Source organism: Ammospiza nelsoni, chromosome 5 (assembly GCF_027579445.1).
Source record: "Ammospiza nelsoni isolate bAmmNel1 chromosome 5, bAmmNel1.pri, whole genome shotgun sequence".
NCBI lineage: Eukaryota > Metazoa > Chordata > Aves > Passeriformes > Passerellidae > Ammospiza > Ammospiza nelsoni.
Genome location: NC_080637.1, coordinates 50,244,199 through 50,268,744, shown reverse-complemented (window position 1 = coordinate 50,268,744; position 24,546 = coordinate 50,244,199). Strand labels below are relative to the sequence as shown.

Genomic DNA, 24,546 nt, shown 5'->3' with positions numbered 1-24,546 from the left:
TTCCAGCCCGGCTGGCGAGCTCGAAGCCCCGCAGAAGGAGCTGGTGGAGGGGAGCAGATGGCTTCCCCGCGTGGAGGAACACAGCGTCCTGCTCCGGGAAGTTTGCTGAATTCAGTCTGGACACACGTTACAGACGGAAGGCCCCTAGGAGGGGCTGTAGCTGGAACATGGGATCATTAGGTCATGGCTCAGAAAAACAGCAACCAACCAACCAAAACACCAACTCCCTGTACTAACTGATCGCATCAAAGGAGCTGGGCTCGGCTCCCGGAGCAGGGCCACAGGTTTCATTAATCCAGAACCAGCCCTGAAGAGGAGACCTCCTCATTCCAGTGCCCCAAACCAGCTCCAAACTGGGCTGGAGGGGACAGAAACGTCCTTCTCATGTCCTCGAGTCAGATGAGCATAGGGATCCTATGGGCTGAAGCCACCCTACTGACTGTTAGTCCCATTCCCAGATAATGAAACTTGCAATCCTGCCTCCTCACCCTGATTTAGCATCCCATTGCAAAGCAAAGGCAGGGGGGTTAGGTGAGGCATTTGCCACCCTTAGACTTGAATGCTGGCATTAAATATTAACCAAAAGATTTTTCAGCCAGTCAGACGTGAGCCTGCAGCAACGGAGAAGAGCTGGAGACCTTCAAAGTCTGCCCTGATCACCTGACTTGTTGCCATGACATCATCATAGAGACAGGGCTGAATTTGCACCTCTTTCTTCTCATCACCCCCCTCCAGCTCTTCCTCCATCTTCCCAGCAGGTTCAAGTCACCCTTGGGGCAGAGGAGGAGCCCAACATCCGAGGACATTTTCACTGCTGGCTCCAAATCAGGACTCATCGGCAGCTGATAATGATGTTCCCATCTCCCCTCAGCAGGGAGGGATGAAGTCATGAGGCACAGCCTCTGAGCCGCTAGCGCAGCTTTAGGGGACGGGTGGATAGAAAGAGTCATTTTGGCTGCCACCCATCCATCACCCTGCGTTTTCCATCTCATTTTCTACATCTGACTCAGCCTGATGCTTTGACAGGAAATGGCAGCAATATGCAGGGGGGCAAGAAATGAGAAGGAAACAATAGCAAGCAAACTGTTGCCAACTTTCCCAGATTTCCACTGAAAATCCATAAGGAAAAAATCCTCCAGCAACTGAGAGCAGTTTTATAGTAAAAAGTGGAGAGGCTTTAGAGGCTCCAAAGCCTCACAGAATCATAGGGTTGGAAGGGACCTTTGGAGGTCACCCAGTCCAAAGTCCTTGCAATGACCAGGGGCACCTTGAACTAGATTGTATTGCTCAGAGCCTCATCCAACCTATCCCTGAATGCTTCCGGGGTTGGGCACCCATCACCTCTCTAGGCAACCTGTTCCAGTGTTTCATCACCCCCATTCTAAAAGACTTCTTCCCTTCCCTATATCCAATCTAGAACAAATCTCTTTTAGTTTACAACCTCTAACCCTTGTCCTATCACAACAGGCCCTGCCAAAAAGTCCCTCTCCAGCTTTCCTGTTGACATCCTTTAGGTCCTGGTATAAGGGCTCTCCAGAGCCTTCTCCAGGCTGAACAACTCCAACCCTCTCAGCCTGTCTTCATCACAAAGGTTCTTCAGCCCCCTGATCATCTTCATGGCCTCCTTTGGACTGGATCCAGCAGGTTCATCAGCCACAGAGGGGTCTCTTGTGGGAAAACACAGGACAAGGTTCCGTCTCTGATCCATAAACCTTACTCCTGTGAAAATTACAGGTATGCCCAAAGATGTTCCAGCTCCACAACAAAAGGAGGGTTAAAGTCTTTTTTCTAACACACAGGGGCCAGCAAAGCATGGCTCAACGTGGAACAGGCAGGACAATGGATCTGATTGAACACTTGCCTCAGGGCTGGAGCTCTGACACACAGCCACATTTTGGGAGGCTGAGGCTTGTGCTTTCAGGTACAATGCCAATGACAAGAATGCAAATCAGCTAACAAGGGTTTGCCTCAAGGTGACTTCCTGTAGGAAAGCTGTTACCTTTATGAATAAAAATAGCCTGCCACTCTCCTGTGAGCCACCTTGCACTTACCTGGTGAGAATGGCAGTGTGGGAGCTGACTTGCTGCACATTCACACCTAGCTCACCTCAATCTGTTTGCACACTCAGGCTTTGAGAAGGCTGGGGAGCACTCACCCTTCCCTTGTTGCCAATGCAGGTCACGGAGACATCAGCTTTGATCAGCTGGTGGCCAAGAAGATAAACAGGCAGCAAGTCCAAGAGACTGTGTGCTGATGTCAGCAGCTCCCTGTGGTCATCTGCAGGTCACCACGACCCTGCAGAGATGCCCATGACCAGTGTGCCTGTGCATATGCACAGAGCAGTTAATTATTCATTAGCGTGAAAGACACACAATTAAAGTGACTGTGGTATGGCTGAAGGGATCATCCCACTCCAGCATGGGGCATTTCAAAGACTTTACCTATTGATCTGGATTTAGAAGAGACAGAAAGTTGCAGAAGAGGAAATAACCTTTTCCACCTGCCAGCTGTAGAAAGTGTTGTCAATAGCACTATCTTCACATAAAAGCAGCCAGCTGGAGAGACAGAGCAACTGCACAATGAGAGAGCTCAGAGGATTTGGGCTGTTTCACACAGCACAGCAATCCTGATCATGGGGCAGGAATCTTGGTACCAACCTATCCTGGCCCAGCACAAGCACAGATGGTCCAAATTTGAAATAATTCTTAGTTGTCTTCATATTACTCCAGTTCCTGGCTCCCTGACACAATGAAACTGAGAAAGGACATCTCTAGCATAACACTTGAGGTTCAGAAAAAAGAACAAAAGGAATTTTAAGACCAGGTTGATTGACCACAGCATTAATGCAGAAAGATCCTTCAGACTTAACTATGGACTAGAGATGTCAGCTGGCAACATTCTGAGGGGAAATCTGAAAATTAAGGAAGCTACAAAGACAGCTGCCTGTCAAACAGGACAGAGGGACGTGGCCAGCAGCACCACGGGCCTGGCAATGCTCCTCACCATGGAGGCTTGCACTGCTAAAAGGAACTGAACAGGAAGGATGAGAGTCACGCAGGAAACCAGCAGGATGGAACTCTGTCACTGGCCTCTGCCTGTGCTACACCATGGCTTACTCATTTCCACGTTTCTTGAACTACTTTGCCTACAGAAATGCACGCAAAGACATTTTACTAAACTTTTATTGTAAAAACACAGTTCCCCAGGTTTTATAAATATGCCATACATGTAACATAGTTACGCTCATTTGATCCTCCAATACCAACAGCTTCCAAAAATGAAACAGGCTAAAAGAATGCAAGTCCAGAAAGACACGAGGCTTCTGATGACCAAGTTATATTTCACATGGAGCCTCCTTTCTCTGTCAGCCTCCAAACAAGATGCTGAAAGTACACAGCACTTGCAACGCCCCCAGGAACTGACAGGGAGGCATCTGAGCCTTAAAAAGAGCTCTCACCCACTCCCCAGGCATCGTCAGCCGCCTGTGTTTTCATGCTGTCTCAGTTGCTGTGGGTGAGAAAGGAGGGGGCAGTTTGCATAGCAACCTCCTACACCCCGGCAGCTCAGCTGTTGTACCCTCCCAAAACAGCAGGGAAGGGCAAGCTGGGACTGCTTCCCTGTGGCTCACACCTCCACAGACAGCCTGAAGGGAGGCCCTGGGTGCTGCCAGGTCTGAGCAGACATCTCAGAAGAAAGGAAGAATGTACAGGCAGCATCCAGAGAGGGGAAAGACAGGTGCTGGTCAGAGCCATACTGCATGGTAGTTGAGAAAGCAGAGAGGAAAACTATGTGGAATAAAGGGGAGTTTAAAAAACCACAAGGCTAGATGGCACCTCCTTGCTTTTGCTTTCCCCTGCTAGTGCTGCTGTGCAGTGTGTTGTGAGATTACCTATTCCTCACTTCCCTCCTGCTCCAGCTCAAACACCAAGGAAAGAGCCAGGCAGATGAGAAATCCCACCAGCAAGGACAGGACAGTTTAGCAAGATTATACACACACACACACGCACCAACTTTATGTATCCCACAGAACTGTTACGTCAGTATGAAAAAAAGAAGTCTTAACATTTAAGTATTAAAAATAAAGCCCCACCTCCAGATCATACAAAACTTGTCAAAAGCAGGAAGAAATCTCTTGTATTGAAGCAAGTCTGGGACCTGGCCAGGGGTCAGGAGCACTTCCAAACGCACACGGCCAGGCTGCCACCAAAGAACATGTACAGCAGGTTCTTCACCTCGTGAGTGATCTCAAAGCCAAAACCTTCCCCAATCACCACATGCCAGGAGGACCCAAATTTCTTGTCCATGGTCTCTTTGATCATCTTGGCAGCACTCTGGAGAATGTTTAGGAAGACAGCATAGGGTGAGACAAAGCAACCAGAAAGGTTTTATGCAAACATCCCCCTAATCTTCTCCTCCCTTTAAGACTACTCATGCCATGGGCAACAGGTATAGCAGCTGCACTGCAAGACTTGGGAGCTCCCCAGAGGTAAACCCAGGGGTAGAACTGGTCTCAGCAGCCTCCAGCCCAGCAGCTAGACCTGCATCACTTCTGTAGTTCACACAGTCTGAAGCAAGAGCTCTGCTGGAGTTATACTGGTTGCGGTGACCATGAGAGCAGATTCAGGTCACTGAGCAGCAGCTATTTTTACAGGAGTCCATTTTTTTTTTTCTCCAGCTAATTACCAAAACACTGAAAGTAGGCTGGCTTTTAAAAGGCTTGCTTCTCCCAGATCACACCCTGCTTGATCCTAAAAAAGGCAAGGGGAAAATTTTTCAGTGACAGGCGGTGCCCTGCCCATGAAGCAAGGTATGTATTCCTTTGACTGTTGGTCCTAAAGCCAAGAGGGAATACTTAACAGACTTCCATGTACTCATCCCCAAAACAAGAGACTCCAAGCAGTTCTGAACCAAGCCCCCAGGACACAGGGCATTTTATGAACAGAGTGGAAGCATGTCCCAGGAAGGCAGGATAAGCAAGGAGGCAAGGTCTGGGAGCCAGCACCACTACCAATCTCTGCAAAGTGCTATTCTAGATCTTGCAGAGCAAGGGAACTGAATCTAAGATCTAGCCAAGCTCTTTGCCTCCTTCTACCCCAGCTCAGTGCTGAGAGTAACAGGATGCCAGGACCTGACTCTGCTCTGCCCTACACCCCCATCCCTGCTCCTGCAGCACCAGCAGGGTGGCCCTTCTGGGAGGTGGCTGGTACCTCGTTGTTGGTGGCATGCTTCTCACACGCCGTGACACACAGCTCCATGGTCTCCACGCGCATCTCCTCCGGCATGTCCGAGTGCTGCCAGGGGCAATCAGACAGACAGACAGCTGAGCACAACAATCAGAGCTGCACACACAACAGCAGTAACTGCTCTAACTTCTGCACTGACTCTATCAGGGGCTTAGATGGAGTAAACCTGAAAAGGTTTATTGCACTAAGTGAACCATTCCTCCAGGCAGTGAGGAATTCTTCTTGACCTACATGAAAATTAGCACTGTGTAAGCACAGCTTAAAGAAGGAAATCAAGACATTTGCCAGTTTTTCTGCTATAAGATAAAGGGGAAGCACACTAACACTGTTTCCACCACAGTCCTTAATTATTGCTATATGAGTAACAAAGAAATCTAAATTACATAGCCTTTTCTGCTGCTGCTATCTGGCTGGCTAGCAAGATCTTTTGCTCCAGCTTCTCCAGGACAAAAAGCAAGCTGCATCCAAAACACAAGAGAGGGCTCCAAAGGCAGTGTGCTCTCAATCTGTCTGATGGATCGCTTTGCCCCAGGCTTCCTCTGGCTGTCATGGGGAACACTGGTGCTATTAGATTTGCCCAGGAGAGATAAAGGACAGGGAGAAAGCAGCAGTGACAACCAGGATCTCTCCACAGCACCACCACTACATGTTCTCACAGTAGCTATGCAGCAGGAGAAGGACAGTTAGAATGAAGACAGATTTTCACATCTCTGACACAGGTAAATGTGCAATCCATCCCCCTCCATACCCTAATCAGAGGAAAAGTGTGAAGCCTTTTATAATCAGCCTCGTCCTTTTTTTCCTCCTCAACTTCTTCCATGGTCCTTCCACAGAGACTCCAGGAAGGGGCAGAGGGGCTACCTGGAGTTCAGCAAAGTGCTGTGGTACGGCCAGCTGAGAGGAACAGGGCTCTGTGTTCCTCTCTTCAGCAGGAGGAGTCGCTTCTTGGCCTAGAGGACGCTGCTTCAACAAAAACAAACATGGGCAAGAGACAGATGGCTTTCAATTAAAACACAAGGCAAATGAAACTGTTACGAGAACATCATGCTATCTCACTCACTTGCCATTTCCTCAACAGCACCTTCACACCCCCCTGAGAGTCTCAGCTCACAGACCATTAATGCAAACAAATTATTAAACTGTATCTTTTTCCATAAGTGAGGAGCACAGCACTTCCCAGGAGCAACAGTGGAGCTTGAGGGAAGAGATGAGCCAAGGTACAGCTTTCAGGAGAGGACAAGAGAACAACTTATCAGCTGCTACTACTCTTGATTAATTCCAAAAGGGTTTCCCAGGACACTATTATCTGTAGCAGTTTCAAACTGCAAACGACAAGAGGAGGGTACGAGTATTTTAGGCACAGAATCTGCGCACTCCTCTCGACGGAAATGTTTAACAGGAACATCTCGGTCTCGTTTGTGCACTTGCTCCTCAGATTGCGGAGCATGTGTCAGCTGGGGAGGGCCATATGGGAAAACTCTGGACGTGCCTCAGGGCCTCATTACCAGCCTGCCTGCCCCCGGGCAACGCAGAGGCACAGCACTGACCGACAGACTCAGAGCCTTTCACCGCCGTCCCCCCTCTGGCTCTTTCCCCCACAACAAAGCATCTTCCTCTCCTACCCAGGGGAGCCAGGGTGAGCTGATATTAAAGGAAAAGGAAACCAGCACGGTGCCAGGCGACACACCAATCATGTATGCCACATACACAGAGCTGCTGGCTAAAGCACGGAGTCAGACCAACACCGTGGCACCCAATCCCCGACCTCCGCCGGACAGACCCCCCCGCCCGCTCGCCCGGCGCCACTCCCGGGAGCCCCTTCAATACCCACCCCCAGCCCGGGCGTGCCCGCGGCCACAGTCCGAGGGTGCGAGGCAGCGGAACGCGGCCCTAGCGGACCGCAGGCCCGAAGCGGCCCCGCCGCCCTCGTCCCGGAGTAGGCAGAGCTGGGCCAGCGGCCCCGAGCGGGCCCGCGGAGCTGCGGCGCGGCCTCACCTGCGCGGCCGCCGCGGCCCAGCGCCGTTGCTAAGGAAGGGCCGCGCTTGTCATAGCAACCGGCGCGGGAAGTCCCGCCCCCTCGGCCTCCATTGGACGGGCTGTGCCGTTCGGCGCGTCTGATTGGCTGTTCCCCTGCCGGCCGCCGCGCGGGGCCTTGGGGCGCTGGCGGCAGTGGGGTGGCCGCGGAGCGCCTGTGCTGTGCCGCGTCCCCGGGCCCCCGCTGGCGTGTGGCAGCTTCGTGGTTTTCTGGCTTAAAACCCCTGAGGGACCTAGTTCTAGGTATTTTTTATTTTAAAAAAACTAGGATAAATATAAGAACAAGGAGCGATTTGGGGCAATTTTGGGGTTTTTGTTTTTAACCACAGAATCAGGTTAGGAAGCCCTCTGAGATCATGGAGTCCGGCCTGTGACCGAACGCTGCCATGTCAGACACACCATGGCACTGAGTGCCACCTCCAGCCTTTCCTTAAACACCGCCAGCGACGGAGGAGGCTCCACCACCTCCCTGGGCAGCCCATTCCCATGTCTAATCACGTTCTGTGAAAAAATTCCTGCCAATGTCCAGCCTGAACCTCCCTGGTGCAGCTTGTGACTGTGTCCTCTTGTCCTCTGTGGTTGCTTGGAGAAGAGGCTGACCCCACTTGGCCACAGCCTCCTTCAGTGAGCTGGGGAGTGATCAGGTGCCTGAGCCTCCCCCTCTCCAGGCTGAGCAACCCCAGCTGTCTCAGCTGCTCCTCACGGGATTTGTGCTCCAGACCATCTAGCAGCTCCCTTGCCTTCTCTGGCCATGCCCCAGCACCTCAAAGTCCTTCCTGAGCTGGGGGTTCCAGAGCTGGACACAGTTCTCATTGTGTGGGAGTGGCAACAGCTCATGTTTGTATGTCAACAGGAGTGTAAAGAAGGAGAAAGTGATGCCGTGGGGATGAATCATGAGTTTGCAAACAGCTCCTACAGCACCAGCCTCCATCCCCCACAGAGAAAATCGCCTCCCTCCCGCCCTCCATAGCTTTATGCTTGTATAATGTCTGTTTTGAGGTTTTTCTTGGCTCTGGGCTTGCTACAAAACCTTTGTTGTCTCTGCACCCTGCTAGCCAAACATGGGTTGCCTCTAAACCAGGGCTTAAACAGTTTTCAGGGAGCTCTAGGGCTGCATTCGTCTGAAATTAACAAGGATGGAGAAGCAGCAAGCTCCAGGATAATACCAAGGGAAAGAACTTCTCCTGTGCAAAGCCCCAGCTGCTGGGTGTGATGCCTGGTTTTCCATCAGTGGCCATCCTTGTCTTGCAGAGTGGCTCACGGGTCTGACTTTTCATGTGGTGCTTGTGGCTGGTGTGTGCTTGAAACGTTCTTGCTGCTCGCTGCCTGCTGAAAGGAGAATTTGCTTTCCAGCTGTTTGAGAAGGAAAAGAGTGGGGGAGGAACAATCTGGGCACTCTCCTGCCCCTGCCAGCTCAGGAGTCCTCTTCCCTGCCTGTAGCACCAAGCTCTGCCCTGCGATCAGGGGAGAACAGCACCTTGTTAATCTCTTCCAGGTTCAGCAGTGAATCCGACCTCCTGGCTATCCTTTGCCTGACAGAGCAGTGCTGGGGGCAGGGAAGCTGCCTTTGGGCTTGGGAAGACAAAGCTGCAGTGATCATTTATATTTTCCTTTTCTGTCACTGCTGGTGGTGACAAAAATGAAGCACTGCCTCTTGTGTCACTTGTTCTCCTACTATTCCTGCCTCCTGGGCTAATTCCTTCTCCTTCCTCTTTTGGGCCTCTTGCAACAGAGCTAAAATTGTCAAGAGACAGATAAAAGCTGGGAGATCATAATTTTTTCTTTTCAGACAAGATAATTAGGAAGAGAATCTCTGTGAGGAAGAAGATCTTTCCATCATCATTACTTTATCTCCAGGCAGCTACTCTAATCTCTCCAGGGACATAGCTCTTTCATGCACCGTGTTCTCGCTGTGGTTTTTTTAATGCTTTAATCCCTGTGTAGTTCACCCACTTTTACTACCAAGCAGCAAGTGAGTGTGAGCTGGGGTGTTTGTGTGCGTGTGCAGGGCAGAGCACGCTTGCCTGAGTGATTCTGGGTTCAATTAAACCTGTTTTGGTTCTGGTCAGTGTGACCCCCAGGAGTGTTTCCCTCACGGAATGTGGGGACTGCTTGTGAGGGTTATTCATCAGTGGCTCCTAGGTAAGAAGCTAAAGGAAAATGGCCAAACAAAAACTGCACCGGGCCAAAGACAGGAAAATCCAATGTCTTTGTGACTGTGGTGAGTGATACAGTGGGGCTGCAAGACAGAGATGCCTCCTGAGGAAGGAGAGCGTTCTGCTGGCCTGCCTCCACCTACTGTGCCTTAACAAAATGTGAGCAGCTGGTTTCTGGAGCCCCAAGTGCAGGGATTCCACAGGCTGCCTCTGTATAACTGCAAGTCAGTGAGGGCCCTGTTGAGCCAGCAAAGGTTACATGTACTGCTCTTTTTGCTGCTGGCTCTGGTGGCACAGACAGCACGTCACCTGATCTTTAATTTCCAGTACTAGTGGACCAGGTACCCTTCTGTAGGTGAAAGCAAGTCCAGAGCAATGGTTCAATTCACCCCTGTGGGTCTGTAGGGAGGTGGAATTTGTTGCTTTGCTCTGGCTGCTCATGCCTTATTTGCCACTAATCAGAGGTGGAAACTCTCTCATCCCTTTGTTTTCAGCAGCCACGGTGAAATGCGTTGAAACAAAGTACCTTTACTTTTTACCTTCTGACATGAGGGTGTGTTGTACTCCTTAGCTGAGCACAGAAAAGTAACCGTTGGCTGCAAAATATACATATATGTAGTAAATACACAGCCTCATGCTTTTTTTTAGTCATCTTCATTACCCAGACAGCAGGCTGACTCTTCACCAGGTGGAGTACATCCTTCTTTTCTTTCTTTTCTGACCTGCTTCTGGCCAGGTTTGGGGACTTCCCCATTGTCCCAGTGGGCACAGGCTCTGCCGTGCCCCAGCTCCTCTGTGTGGTGAAGCAGGGGGCTGGAGCTTGCTGTCCAGCCTGCCAGCACAGCCCAGCCACTGGGCACTGCTCCACAGCGCGTTGGGTGGCAACAGAGGGCCAAGGCTGGGGGCAGCTGCCCCAGGATGGGTGGGGGCAGCTCTCAGGAGGTCCTGTGGGAATGCTGAAGGCACATTTCTCTGGGATCAGAACCCCCAGCATGCTGAGCTGAGGGAAGGCAGAGATGGGGACGCTGGTGTGCAGGAATGGGTGGCAGCCTCTGTGCCAGAGGACAGGGCAGATTGCTTTGGGACAGCCTGATCCTCTGCTCTGCTGGAAAACACAGTGCCTCACATGTTCCCGTAGCTACTAGCTCTAGTAAGGACAACTACTGTTAGTAAGGTCTGTTGCTGCAGCACTAGCAGCCGTGTGGGGGCTGTTCCTGTGCCAGATGCTCCAGAATCGTGGCGCATTCCCTGTGCGAGCACTGCACAAGTCTTAATGAGCCTTCCTGGCTCTGGGAGGGAGCAAGGGAGGCTCCCAGCAGGACAGGAGGTGAAAGGAGGCAATTAGGCAGCACCCCATTGCTGAGCAGGCAGTGGGGACTTGGGAAGTCACCTCCTGGGGACAAGTATTGGCTGGCTTGACCTCGTTTGAGGGCACCAGGAGGCTGACACACTGCAGGGAGCTGTGACATGCAAACTCAGCTGAGGTTGCAGGTATTGGGGAGCACAGGAGATCCCCAAAGCCCACTCTGAAGTGGGGGTCCAAGGATTGCCCATGTCCCTGGGAAGGCAGAACCTGCATGGCCAGTGGTGCCCTCTGGAAAGAGGGGCAGGGGCTGGAGGGGTTCATAAATGCCAGTATTATTTTCTTTCCAAACACAAAAGTTTTCAAACACCATCAGGCCTGAAGGTTTCCCATCGCCATTTTCAATTTGGTCTTCTTCACTGCCTGACAAACCCCTTTGGGAGTGTGGGCTGGGTGGTATTGGAGTCTGGCTAAGCCCCTGGCTAGCAGAAAGCCCTGCAGCAGCGAGTTCTGCAGATTAGGAAAGGAAATGGCAGCTCCTTTCCTCTCCTTGCAGCGTGCTTACAGCCCTTGACAGGGAGATAGAGGCCAGCACGTGGGCAGCATCCATCACTCCCGCCTGTCTCCCACACCGTCTCCTCTTGTGCCAGCTCCTGCTGAGCTGCTGCAGCCCAGCTGTGCCCCTGCCCTGCACTGCCCAGCTCTTGGGTGCCCTCCTCCTTTCCTCCCTGTCCTGGATGTCTGGGTATAACACAGCCAACCAACTGAAGCATCTGCCTTCTCCACACCACTGTTAAATATTTCCTTCCTTACCCTCCTCTTTCCCCCAAGGCTGGCTTTGTTGTTCCTCATCTCTACTGTGCACAACATGTTGTTTTCCAGCCAGCTGCCCTTAGAGAGACACGGGGCTATTCCTGAGTGCTCCTGGTTAATTTAGAAGCAAGCAATATGTGTAAGTCATTGTAATTACTTCTTGCAGCCAGCAAAGCTATTGATTTGTCATCTCCTCTACCTTTTAAGCCCCGTTGCAGGTTTGCAGCTCTTGCAAGGCTCAGCTTACTGAAAAGAAATGGTCTCATCTTGCTCTCGTCCTCCTCAGACGGGTAAGAAGCAGACATTGCTTCCTGCAGAGAGCCAGGGCAGGATGGAAATCAAATATTTATTTCTGCTCTTCATTTGTGTCTCCCATCCAGCTTCTAATCTCTCCATAATGCCTTTGTTTCCTGAAGAGCCTTATAGTGGAAGCATTTGCTGGAAGATTTTAAAAGGTTTGGGAAAATTCTACCAAGTTTTCCTGTGTACCCCCAGGTCTGCCTAACTGGCTGTGAAGCTCTGGGGGAGAGGAGCTCATCCTGCAGAAGCTCTGCCACTGGGATCCCCCCATTCTCCTGTTCCAGAAGTGACAGATCCACATCCTGGGGACATGCACATGGCTGGGATTAGGATCATGCCAGCATCATTTGGCAGAGATTAGGAAGCCAGCACCGAAGGCCCTGATCAAGCATCTCCTGGTGTCCTCTTTGTTCCTGCTTTTCTGGAGAGGATTTGCACACAGTTTCAACGTGGGCTGGGTTTCCGGGCTCTGGAGGAGATGGGTGTTTTGCCAATAGCCTACATCAGCGGCCAGGCTGTTTCCATCCTTGTTCATCCTCTCACGTTTCTCCTGCCTTGGCCAGCAGCCCCAAGAGCCCTCTCACAGTACTTCTGCAGTTTTGATAGCAGGGTGTTCTGGACCAGCTTCCCTCCCCCTTTAAACCTCTTTCTGAGTTTATGATCCCATCAGTGGTTTTTGACATTTCCTCCTCTAGAAAATGTTGCGCTTCTTAATGATGCTGTGTTATTTGGCACACGAGCAGATGGCACCTATTGAACCCTCTCCTCTTAGTGATGGGTGTGAGCCTCCAGCTCTGCAAGGCCCTTGAACCAGTGTTCCAGCTGAAGTACATGCTTTTTCTTCAAAACCAGCCCTCAGCTTTGTGAAGATGTGCTGAAGGTGAGAGTGCCAGCCTTTCTTTTATGGCATTAAACACCCTCCAGAAGGAGAAGTGGGGGAGACAGGGCAGCTCTGACTCAGAGAGGAGATCCCACCAGCATGCCAGCAATGGGAAAACTCAGTCCTCTGGCTTTGTGCTCCATTTCCCCCAAATCTTGGTGAAGCTGTGCCTTTTGTAGGAGGAGCAGGACCCACTGAGAGGCAAAAGCACCATGCAGACCTGGCCATGAATTGTTCTACAACAGGAGCTCCAAGAGTCATGCCTGAACCATCTTGTGCCTAGCTAGGTCAGAAACTCATTACTGGTACTTAATTAGATTTACACTCAATATGAGTTCCTTGCTATCATGCTCTGACTTAGAGGCCAGGATCTCTCACTTGTTTCTGCTTCCCTCCATGGAGAGTGTTTCCCTCAGCCCTCATGCCCCACCAGCAGCAGCCTGTACCCCATACTGCTCTGCAGTGGGGTAGAGCAAAGGTGGCCAGACTGCGACACCATCCCCTGCCCCTCTGGGGCAACAGTACCAAACCCCTGTGCTGATATTCCTGTAATGCCAGCAGTGGGACCAGCCAGCTCCCTTCAGTGGTGCAACCCTAAGCACCCTGGGGAGGTCACCCCATCTTGGGCTGACCTGTCCCGTCCATCCCCCCAGCAACCTCACACTCTGCAGGAGGCTGGAACAGAAAACATCACGTTTATTGTTCACGATCAGCTTTACAAAAGAAACGTCCCAACAGGGGCACGCGTCAGGGCCCTTTTCACAAACGTGCATTGGAGAAAGCGCGCGAGCGAGCGAGGCAGGGGGCGAGGGAGAGGGGGCAGCTCCTCAGGGTACACGGAGGTCACAGTATTCCCACTTGGCACACGGGCTGCCCCCCATCCCCACCATGTCATTCCCAGTGGGCTGAGCCACCCCAGCACTGGCACAGACCCTGGGTGGGGATGGGGAGTGGCAGCGCTGTCCCTTCTGCCAGCTTTGCCTCCCCCAGGGGAGGGGGCAGCTGTCACCCACAGTGGGACTTGGGGTAGGGGGAACACTGGAAGCTGAACACTGCTTTGAGCAACCATGAGAGCCCTGAAATAACCCTCCCAGACACACACACACACACACACACACACATGTGCACATACACACACTCACATATCGAGATGTTGGTGACCACGCAATATGGAAACAGCGGATTCTCAGGCACTCCACAGGGAAAACACCAGCCTGCTCTTTCACCCTCCCAGTTTCAAGGCCAGTGGCAGCCCTGTTCCTGGCAAGGAGCAGGTAAAGAAGGGGACTTGGGTGGAACCAAGGACAGTAGCCCAATCCAGTACCAAAAGACTGGGGAATGGATGGCAGGGCTCCTCTGACTGCCACCATCCTCCATCTCTCTTTTTCTTGCTTTTGCTCCCTTCAATGGCAGTGCTTTCCCCCTCGGCCAGCGCTGGGGGAGATGCTTTGCCCCTTTCCCCCCATTCCCTTGGTGGCAGACCCGTTCCCCAGCTTGGAGGTGGTGGGGAGTGCTCTCTCCCCTCTGCCTTAAAAGCCTGGCTCCCCTCAGGGAGTCCTGCCCAAACAGGCAGCAGAGGCAGGGAAAGGGGTGCAGGGGGGTAAGTGCTGTGCCACTGATTCTCTGCCATTCTCCTTCAGCTTCCCTGGGGCCACATTTGAAAAACCAGGGCAGCAGGAGAAGGATGGGTTTAGAGGTGAGATCCTGGAATGCAGGCTCATAAAACTGGACAGTGAGGTTGCTAGAAATAAATAAGGAAAGGGGGTGTGTTCAGGTGATGCCTGCACCCTGGCATCCCACTGAGGCTGGACTGCACTCAAAGTGGATGGAGTTCTCCTTCCCACTTCCTGTTAGGTGTGACAAGGTGACGACCCTCACCGTACCAGGGACACCTGCAGGTACAGAGAGTTCCACTCAAAACAGAAGTGGGGCAAGATGAGACTCGGGAGCCAGCCTGCCAGGAATGAGGACAAGCCACAGCACCAGCACAGGGACAACAGGGAGGCTTCCAGGGGCCCGTCTCCCTCCTGGGACACCAGCACGGGGGGCTCAAGCATTGCCCCAGCAAGGCTCACTGGTCTGGGAGGGGAGAAAGGGGCTCCCTGCTCCAGGGCTGCCAGCGGGCTCCTCGGCGCTGGGGACAGGGCTGGGGCCACTCATGCCTTCCTCCCTTCCTCGCAGGCAGCAAAGCCCGCCTTGCTGGCACCTCCAAAGACCTCCACCGCCTGGTCATCCCACTGGATCACATTCCCTTGGAGGTGGGAGGTGCAGTTAGCCAAGGCCAGGATCTCTGCTGGTGCCAGCATGTGGTCCCACACACCAAACTGTGCCAGCTCTCCCACGAAGGCCTGTGTGGCGTCAAAGCGGCCCCCCAGGGTGTCCTGGGAAAGAGCGGGAGAGGCGATTGGACAGGGATGAAGAGAAGAGGAGCAACATACATCCAGTGGGAAACGGCAAGGGAGAGAGGGAGAGGTTTGGGGAGAAGCAGAGCAAGGTGCTGGATGGCAAGGAGAGGAGGGGATGGATGCATGGAAGAGATTCAAGATGAGGCAGGGAGACCAAAGGGATAGGGAGAGGGAAGAGAAGACAATGATGGCACGTGGCCAGCCTGGAGGCTGGATGAACAGGCAGGAGAGCCAACTGCCCTGCTGAGCACTCCTGCCCACACTGCCCCCTCCCCTTGTCCCATTTGGGGGCTCTTCCCCCAGCCAATTCCCACCAGAGTGATGCTAACAGGCAGCTCTTGGTGTTGAACTGGTACCTACCTGCTCCTGACCTAGGATGATGATGCCCTGGGGCCTGATGGAATGCCAGGAGGCCAGGTTCTCACCGGCACCCCGCTGCTCCCCGTCCTGGTATGCTGACCACTTGCCGTCCCGGGTGGTCCATGCCACGCAGACGTGGTGCCAGGCCTTGTCCTTCAGACTCAGTGGCAGCTGGGCAACCTGTGAGAGAGGAGCGAGATCCCAGTGCTCGGTAGGACTGCTGGGGAAGTCCGCTGGCAGGGCAAGCACTGCAGCCCCGTGGGGGTGGAGGCATCCCAAAATCTACAGACATCCAGATGTGCTGCTTCTCCCTCTCAGAACTAAGCCAAATGAGCCATTCTCCCAATCCTCCTGCCTCCCCCCATAAACCTAGGGCCCCTTCCTCCCAGCTCCCCCACACCAGTGCCCTTAAGAGTATAATTTCCTAGCAGGACTGAAGCAGGGAAGATGAGGGCAGGATTTCCTCTCCTGCCCCTCCTGCAACTGGGCTGACCTTGTCATTGATGAGCAGCTCCAGGGGGTTGGAGCCCCACTCCAACAGCACAATCTCGTTGGCTTGGCTCGGGACAGAGTAGGAGAATGGGGTGCCAATGCCTGCCAGGGCCTTGGACTTCAGCCACATGCAGATGGTGAAGGCGTACAGCTCCGGCAGGCTCTTCTTCACGCGGGCATACATGTAGTTGTTCTGCACAGGGATGGTCACCTTGAAGGCATCAGGAGGGCTGTAGCCCAGTGGTCCTACGCATCAAGGGTGGGGAGGAGAGAGGAAGGTCAGCACCTGTAACTGGGATAGGGTGACCTGTGCTGGGGCTCTCCTGGCGATGTACCTCAGGGTAGGAGCCCTGTGCCCCACCTCCACCCCCGCAGGGCAGGACTCACCGTGCTCCAGCTCCATCACCCGGTTCTGGAGGGAGCTCAGCTCCTTCTCGATGTTGTGCTGCTGCTGGCTGTGGTCAGTGCTGGCGGCCTGGCGCTCCTTCTGCAGGGTCAGGATCTTGGAAAGGAGCTGCTCCTCCAGCTGCTCCATCTTGGTGTGGAGGGCATCACGGGCAAGGGCCGGGGCAGTGGGTGCTGAGCCATTGGTGCGGGCTGGCAGCTCCTGCTGCACTTGCGGCAGCCACGACAGCGGGAATGGCAGGGACAAAAGAGAAAATTCAGCACAGTGTCACCATAAGAGTTAAAATAAGGACATGCCCAGCCTGCAGCACTACAGGTAGTGCTGGGATGACAGTCCCATATCCGCACTGGGGTCTTCTCCAAGAGCCTCCAGCTGACTTTGTACCTCCCCTCTTAGAGCCCCCATTGAGCTCATTCCTGCAAAACGAAGCTTGGCTGCTCTTAATGACTTTCTGCTGCTTCAGAGACAGAGCAAGGATGGGATGTTTTGGTCATCCCTTGGCTCTGCTCCTGCAGGCAGCCTCCCACGATGAGGAAATGATGCAGGCAGGACCTTGGAGCTCCCGGCCACTCCTGCTGCTCGTGAGGCTGCTTACCTATAGCCAGCATGTTAACATCACTTAATGGGCTGTAATCCTCTTAGCCGAGTTCAGCTGGCATGCGGGGGTGTGTGCACGTGTGCCAGGTAGCTGTCCATAAGCCAACCTCTCCCGGTGCACCAGGATGGCAGGGACAAGTGGGACTGGTGCCAGGCTGTCGTGTCTCTGGCCCTCAAGGCATGAGCCATCACCTGGGGACATCGAGCCTGTCTTGTCCTATCAGGGTTAACACTCAGACCAAAACTCTTCCCATGGCAAATCCAACACGGCAGATGGTGAAGATGCTCCCAGCTGCTACTGCACTCTGCAAAGACCCTAGATCCCACCTTACTGGGAGACCCCATCCCAGTTGGAAGAAAAGCAGTCTGGAAGGGAGAAAGTGACCCTTTACCATGCTCCTGGAGTTTCTTGGTAAATAGGAGCCCTCTTCTTTCCCCGTGCCCTTGGTGCATTAGTGTCTCTGCCATGGGCTCTGAAAGATGACAACCACCTTCTCTGTGTTGCCAGACCTTCCCAGAGGTGCTGGAGCAGCCATGGAGACCCTTGCCTTGGCTCCTCTGGCACCAAGGGATATGCATGCCCGCTTCAGCCCTGGTCATTCACAGGGCTGGTGCTGGCAGGACATGGGGGATACCATCCCTGTGGATCTGAACAGACTCCCTCCTGCCTCAGAGCTGGCCTGGGGGAGGTCAGCACACTCACCTGTGGTTGTGATTCCCTGTTTTTTCTTACTTCTTATATCCAGCTTCTCCAGGCTGGACAGGATCTCATAATCACACACATAAAGCTGAAAGAGAGGGATGCCTGCTCACCTCACCCCTAATCTTTGCTATCCATCAGGAACAACAAAGGGGAGGGGAAGGCTGGAGGAAAGTCAGGTTTGGCTGGGCAGGATGCAGCCTTGGCGGATGGGAACAGCAGTGAGAGGAAAAGTGAGAAGACGGTGTTGGTGTGAGCACAAATGTACCCACTCTGGGCAACAAAGTGCTCAGGCTACAAATAAAATGGAAGTTATGATGCCCCAAGATTAGCAAGAGCTGCCAGTAGGGTCTGCCAGGGCAAACGCACAAGTTCTGTGAAGAAAACCAACCTGGAAAAGCAAAACCCAGCACATAAAGAGAGGTTGTGCAGGGGATATCTGCCAGCCCTGACCAAATGCCAGCTCTCACTGCCAGCACTAAGGATGCTCTTGCAGTGAGAACAAAACCTCTCTGGTAAGCGAAAAGGGCCCAGCAAAGAGCATCCTGCCTTTGGTCTTTGCAAAATTGAACGATTAGCTGATGGGAAAGGAGCTTTAACTATTTTGCTGAGGTTTGCTGGTGGTTTTTTGTGGGGTTTTTGGTGGGGTTGTTTTTGGTGTTTTGGGTTTTTTGTTGGTTTTGGGGTTTTTTTGTGGGGTGGGTTCTTTAAAGGGGTCTTGGGCACTGCATGACAGGCAGGGTATAGATGGCAGGAAGGAAGGGAAGTGCAAAGTTTAATTCTCATCCTCGTGGCAGGGACAGTTCCCACATGAGCTGTCAGCATTTTTACCCAAGCTGAGGTATGGCTGCACTGGCAGGAGGCAGCACAGGTGGGATGGGGCTGCCTTTGCCTCCGTGGCCACATCCCGTGGGCTCCAGGAGCTTTTCTTGTCCTTTCAGGCTGCCTGGCTAGAGCGGGGGCTGGCACGCTCCTGTCTGCCGCACGCTTTGATTGCTCGAGCTGCGGGTTTGGAGCCTACGTCCCTGCTTTCATGCATGGCTCCATCTGTTAATGATGAAAAAAGAAAAAGCTGGGAGATTTTGTCACTCTCACTAGCCCCCGATAGCCTGCCCTACATTATTCAGTAGTGACTGAGTACTTTTTTTTACCTCCTTCTTCCTCCTGCTTTTCTCCCTGCTGCTAGTTTCTTCCCTCTGTAACTTTTCTCCCTATGGCTTTTTCCTTTCTCTGGCTTTGGAGCATCTCTTCCTGTTGCTCCTCTCCATGCTCACACACTGTGTCTTTCCCTTTTTGCTCACTTTCTTCCCCCCTCCTGAGTTTTTCTCCATCCAGCCCTCTCTCCAGCTCTTGCTGGTCCTTCCCAGTTGGCAGCCAGGGTAGCACAGCCGGAGCCACATGGCCGACTGAACCATTGCTGCCCCCATGCTCCTTCTGGAAAGGGATTATAGCCTGCACCCTCATCTGGCAGGGTTTCAGGGCCATCCCAGCAAACACCATCCATATCCCTGCAGACAGATGATGGCTGGACGGGAGCCTGGACTCCCCATTCTGCCCCGTGCAGCTGAGTTGTGCTGGGTGATCCCCCTGATGCCAGCCTGGGCTGCATCCCTGAGCCATGATCCTCATCTCCGAGTTGCTGCTCGAGCATCTTTCTCACAAGGCAAATTATTTGCAAAATTATTAATGGTTGATGTGCAGCTGTTATTTACTGGTGACCTTTGGGAAGGGGAAGGGGGGAAGCTCCTTCTCCCTGGCTGTTCGGCAGGCACCCGGCTCCCCATCTGCCGCCGCACCGGCAGCAGGGGAGTGGGCAGTGCCTGTGGGGGAGGCTCCTTCCACGCTTTTTGGCCACCAGAACCGGCAAAAAAAGATTGAAAGATGCCAGGTAATATTAATCACGTTAAATGTCAGCGGCTGGCAGGGTGGGGAGGGGGAGGTGGGGGCAGGGGCTGCGGCAGCCACGCCGGCGGGCGCTCTCTGGGGCCGCAGCCCTCCGTCAGCAAATGCACTTTGATTTACATAAGGAGATCAGAGCCTCATTTACTAATGCACCGGCAAATCTGGGCGCTGCTGCTCCCCCTCAGCCCCCAGCTCACCAGTGCCCACCTTGGCTGCTGGGACAGGGCAGGCAGGAGCACAGGGGGATGCCTGTTGGATGGAGCCATGGCACATCCCAGGGATCAGGGTGCACACACACAGCAGACCCGTTCTGCTCCTTGGACCCATGAATCCTCACAGGCTGCACAAAACTCCTCAGCAGCTGCCACCTTGGGATACTCCCTGTAGCAGGGCAGCACACCTGCTGCACCAGGGCTTTTGGACACTGCCACCTCTTTGGACCTAGGCAGGACCTTGGGGATCATTAAACTCCAAAAGGGACTGCATGGAGTAGAAGAAAAACAGGGATGCATCAGCCTTTCCCTCTTCCTCACAAGAGAAGTGCTCACTGTTGATCCTGTCTCCCTAAAATCTCAGTCGGTGGAGGGGGGCCGGGACTGTCACAATTTGGGTGCTTACATCCCTGCACTGCTGGAGACTGAAACAAGAGGGAAGCAGCTTGGTCACTACCATTCCCATTCCCTTACCCGAGGGTTTCCTGCCAGCAGCCAGGCCCCCAGCTGCAATGGCACAGCCAGGAACGTGCTGAGGAGCAAACAGGCTGTTGCAATTCCACCAGGTCCCCACGGAGCCCATCAGGCCGTCCCCTCTCCCCTGCAAGGGATGATGGGGAGAAGGGGGGCATCTGCATCTCGGCACAGCCCAGGCAGCCAAGGTGATTTTCTCCCCGATCCCTTTCCATTTGCAGCAATAAGTAAAAGCATGGAGAAGGAGCACCTGGGTCCCTCAGCTCTGTGTTCCAAGATGCACCAGGGTGTACAGACATGAGCACGTGCTGAGCCAAAGGGGGGGACCCTCAAAACCAGGATGAAAAAGCCTAACTAGGCTGCTGTGCATGAGGAAAGGACCATCAGTACCGGGGTGGCGTTAGGAAGAGGTGAGGGAAGATGTGTGAATGCTGTGCTGATGCTAGCCCAGCCCCACAGAAATGGCAGGGGACAAAGAGCGAGACTGTGGGAGCCCTCCCTGCATCCTGGGAAATCCTTCTGCCATGCCGACAAAATTAAGGAACAAATGCCTTAACAGGTTTTTCAGTGCATGAATAAATCTTGTTATGCCTTACAGACAGGGCTGAGAGTGCCCAGATTAGATCAGCAATCTTCCACCAGCCCCCTCCCTGCAGTCCCAGCTCTGAGGCATCCAGCAGTAATCCCTGCTGGCAAACCTGCCTGGAGACTCCCTGGGACGCAGCCTTCCCAGAGCGGCTCATGGCATTTTGTGTCATCTCTCTTCTGAGACTAAGCCACCACACACTTGGCAGCATTTCCTCTCCTTCCCAATGGGTTTTGCAGTCTTCAGCACATGGGGGCCACCCCGGGACTGTCCCCATCCAGGTCACCTTTTGGGACGGTCACTGCCATGATCCAGGACAGCTGTGGAGGCTGAGAGTGCCTCCCAGGCCATGGGTACCCCAGGAAGGCTCCCAGGGCTGACAGCCAAAGCCATGCAGGACAGAAGATGCAGGTGCTCCACCAGGAAGTTTTAGCTGTCTGCTCCTGGGGTGGGAGGCAATTTGGAGAGGGACACCACAGGCAACTGTCCCTGGATGGCTAAGGTGTGACCACGAGGCTCAGCTGGCTGGGCTGCAGCCCTCACAGGGCTGTGGTGCCCACCGGTGACACTTTTCACCAGGACAAAGACCAGCCCACCTGTTACATGCTGCTCCATTTCCTCACCTGGCAGGGCTCACTGAGCCTCAGGGCGCTGTGTCTCCCTGCAGAGTGTACCTGGGACCCCCAGGCCCCTGGCAGCACAAACCCGAACAGTTTTGGTCCTGTGCCACTTGGCTTCCTCGTCACTGTGTGCCTGAGCCCCGTTCCAGCACCGCTTCAGGCTCCCCGGGCACATGTGACAGCCTGCTCCAACCCTGGTGAGCTTCACCCTCTCCCTTCTCCACCCAAACCTCCCACCACCCCCAGAAACCCGAGGAAATGGGCCAGGGCAGCTCGTGGGTGGTGCTGCCCCACAGAGAAGAGGGAGAGCATGGCTCTGTGACCTGATGCTCCCCAAGATCCAAACTGATGTGCTGGGCACCATCCCACCTGCATTATCTAGGATACGTGTGCAGAGACCTATTTCCCCAATTTATCATTGGGTGAGCATACCTGCTGTGTTATTCCACTGATGGAAAATAATTTGTGCAGGACTGCAGGGGTTTCTTGGGGGCTCCCTTTGGCTCCCTTTGGCTCTGGGCAACATGTCAGACAGGCTGCACATCCCACTGTCCCAGCATGTGCCTGGCATCCCTCCGTGTTTCTTCTTGTGCCTGTGTGTGCATTACCCTGGCAGCACACAGATGCTTCCTCTCTGGTCTTCCAGCTCTTTTCCTTCTTGTGTTTGTGTGTTTATTTGCCTTTCTCTGTCTTTTTATTCCTGTTAATATCTCCATTGCTTACAATAACCCTCTCTCCCAGTCTCATTTCTCAGCCAGTGACCTTGGTGGCTCTGAATTTCCCATTTCCACTGCCTGTTGCTGTGCCCACATGTCTGTAGTGAGGGGGGCAGAGGGGCAAGGAGAAAGTGGTTGTCTGAGGAGAGGGACCCCAAAGGGTGCTGGATGATCCCCCTCCTAGCTGCACACTCCAGGGAAGAGTGGAGAGGGCAACAGGAAACTGAACAGGAAGATGAGAAGGTTGAGGACTCGCAGGAGGCTCCTTGCAGGTGGCTCTGACGCCTGACAGACCTCAGGGAATTGCTCCTACCTGGAGCAATTCCCACAGGGAAAACAGACATCTCTCCTCTTGCAGCTCTCACATGCCACAGCCATATCCTGCAAAGTCTGCCAAGTTCCGTGGGACTGCTGAGTCCAAATCAGCCCAAATAAATCAACACTCACATGTACTCCATGATGTGCCCCATGCCAGGCATCGTGGCAGAGCCTCTGGTGCTGCTGGATTGTGGCTGGGCCAGGGCTGAGCCTGCCGGGCACACGCTGCACAGCTGCTACACAATGGGGACCAGGGCTCTGATCCCAAGTGCCAACAGCCCAATGCCACAGGAATGGGCACCGTGAATGACTCCAGCTCTGCCCTTCTCTCTCCAGCTCCTAAAGACCGTGTGGGAAAGGGTGCCAGGCTCACGGTGGGGGGCACTGCACTTTACTTTGTGAGATGTCCCATTCATAACCATGATGGCATCAGATGGGATTTACCCTTTTGCTAAAGGGCAGGGTCTGGATGCCAGAGCTGCCAACCTGCTCTGGAGGAGTCCTTAACAGGTGCCATGGGGCAAGCAAGGTGTCCTACCTGGGTGCAGACTGTGGGGTAACTGGGGCAGCCCTAGTGCTTTGGGACTACCCTGCATGGAAAGGAGAGAGGAGGGCTCAAGGTGAGTGCCTTGCCCCTGGGCAGAGATCTCAGGAAAGAGGGAGGCAGGGACAACCTTCCTGAAGTCTCATGAGGGGAACGAGCTAGTTCGGGGTGCATGTGGCTGCAGGCCTGGGGAACGGCACGTGTGGGAGCATCTTTCCCTGGGAGCATCCCCCCAGCCCCCCAGGAGCAGCATCCCCTGGGAGCATCCCGCCCAGTCCCCAGGAGCATCCCTCGCACCTCTATCCGGTCGATTCGGTCCTGGAGGGTGCGGACAGCCTCCTCCAGCTCCCGCACGGCGGGCGGCTCGTCGGGAGGGTGGCCCATGGTGCCGGGGCGCGGGGCGGCGCGGAGCCCGGCGGCGGCGGGGGGCGCGGGGCCGGGGGGGCTCCGCAGGCCGCCCTCGCAGCGGCTGAGCTTGCCGGTGAGCTCCCGGATGGTCTCCTGGTCCATGCGGATCCGCTCCTTCTGCTCCAGCGCCGTGCGGCGCAGCTGGGCCGCCGCGCTCCGCAGCGCCAGCAGCTCCTCGGGGCCGGCGGCGCTGCCGGCGGCGGTGCCGGTGCCGGCGGCCGGGCACTCGGTGCTCAGCGGGGTGCAGACGAAGCGGCTGAAGAGCGGCGGCCCCCCCGGCAGGCGCGGCCCGGCGCTGGCCAGCGCCTCGGCGGGGCCGTGCAGCGCTCCCAGCCCCTTGTCGGCGGCGGGCAGCAGGGCGGCGGCGGCCGAGTCATTGTCGGCGGCGGCGGCGGGCGCGGCGGTGCCGGCCGGGTGGACGCTGGCGATGATGCAGATGATGGCCCCGAGGAAAGCCAGCATGCCCGCCGCCAGCAGCACCGCCAGAAACTTCAGGGTGGCAGCGGCGTGGGGGGCCCGAGCCCGCGGACGGCGAGAAAACAAAGCGGGCGGGGATGGAGAGCGGAACGGACGGCCGGAGGGACGCACGGGGAGCCCGGAGGGAGCGGGCGGGGAAGGACGGTACCGGCAGCAGCACCGGCGCCGGGGCCCCGCCGCGCTGCGCCGCGCTTATATGTGCCGGGCGGCGCCGCCCGCACCGCACCGCGCCGCCCCCGCCGCCGCCCCCGGCCCGGCCCCGGCCGTGCCCCCGGCCGTGCCCCTCTCAGTGACCCCCCCTTCCCGCTGAGCACCCTCCCCGGGCTGCACGGGCGGCGGTCCGAGCGCTGGGCAGCGAGCGGCTGAGCGAACGGAAAGGGCAGGGAGGGCGCCCCGGGGGCACTCGGGGACGGGGCCAGCCCTGCCTCGGGCTCGCTGGAGTCAGCCCGGCGGGAGCCTCTGGCGAGAAGATGCTGCTCCGGCACAGCCCAAGGGATGACTTTTGCCCTGCGAGATGCCTAGGCTGGCAGTAAAGAACCGCTTGATACCCCGAGGGTGACAGCCTCGTAATCAGTCATTCCCTGTGGTGGTCTTTCGGGT

The 24,546-nt window shown here is 54.8% G+C and overlaps 2 protein-coding genes across 4 annotated transcripts; both read right to left on the bottom strand.

The window, feature by feature from the left end:
- Positions 1-3,164: 3,164 nt before the first annotated feature.
- Positions 3,165-7,256, bottom strand: DNAL4 (dynein axonemal light chain 4). Of its 3 annotated transcripts, none has more exons than XM_059472757.1 (4): positions 7,075-7,256; positions 5,992-6,203; positions 5,208-5,291; positions 3,165-4,331 (listed from the first exon to the last, which is right to left on the bottom strand). In XM_059472757.1, exons 2-4 carry the CDS (start codon positions 6,061-6,063, stop codon positions 4,167-4,169), a joined length of 321 nt encoding a protein of 106 aa, XP_059328740.1. In that variant the 5' UTR covers positions 6,064-6,203; positions 7,075-7,256; the 3' UTR covers positions 3,165-4,166. The 3 variants fall into 3 exon arrangements, with proteins under 3 accessions (XP_059328740.1, XP_059328742.1, XP_059328743.1); XM_059472759.1 differs by having other exon boundaries at positions 5,992-6,206; positions 7,075-7,255; XM_059472760.1 differs by having other exon boundaries at positions 7,239-7,254.
- Positions 7,257-13,403: 6,147 nt separating this feature from the next.
- Positions 13,404-24,047, bottom strand: NPTXR (neuronal pentraxin receptor). The gene is made up of 5 exons (XM_059473373.1): positions 23,359-24,047; positions 16,374-16,596; positions 15,988-16,232; positions 15,495-15,674; positions 13,404-15,110 (listed from the first exon to the last, which is right to left on the bottom strand). Exons 1-5 carry the CDS (start codon positions 23,929-23,931, stop codon positions 14,886-14,888), a joined length of 1,446 nt encoding a protein of 481 aa, XP_059329356.1. The 5' UTR covers positions 23,932-24,047; the 3' UTR covers positions 13,404-14,885.
- Between the last annotated feature and the right edge of the window lie 499 nt (positions 24,048-24,546).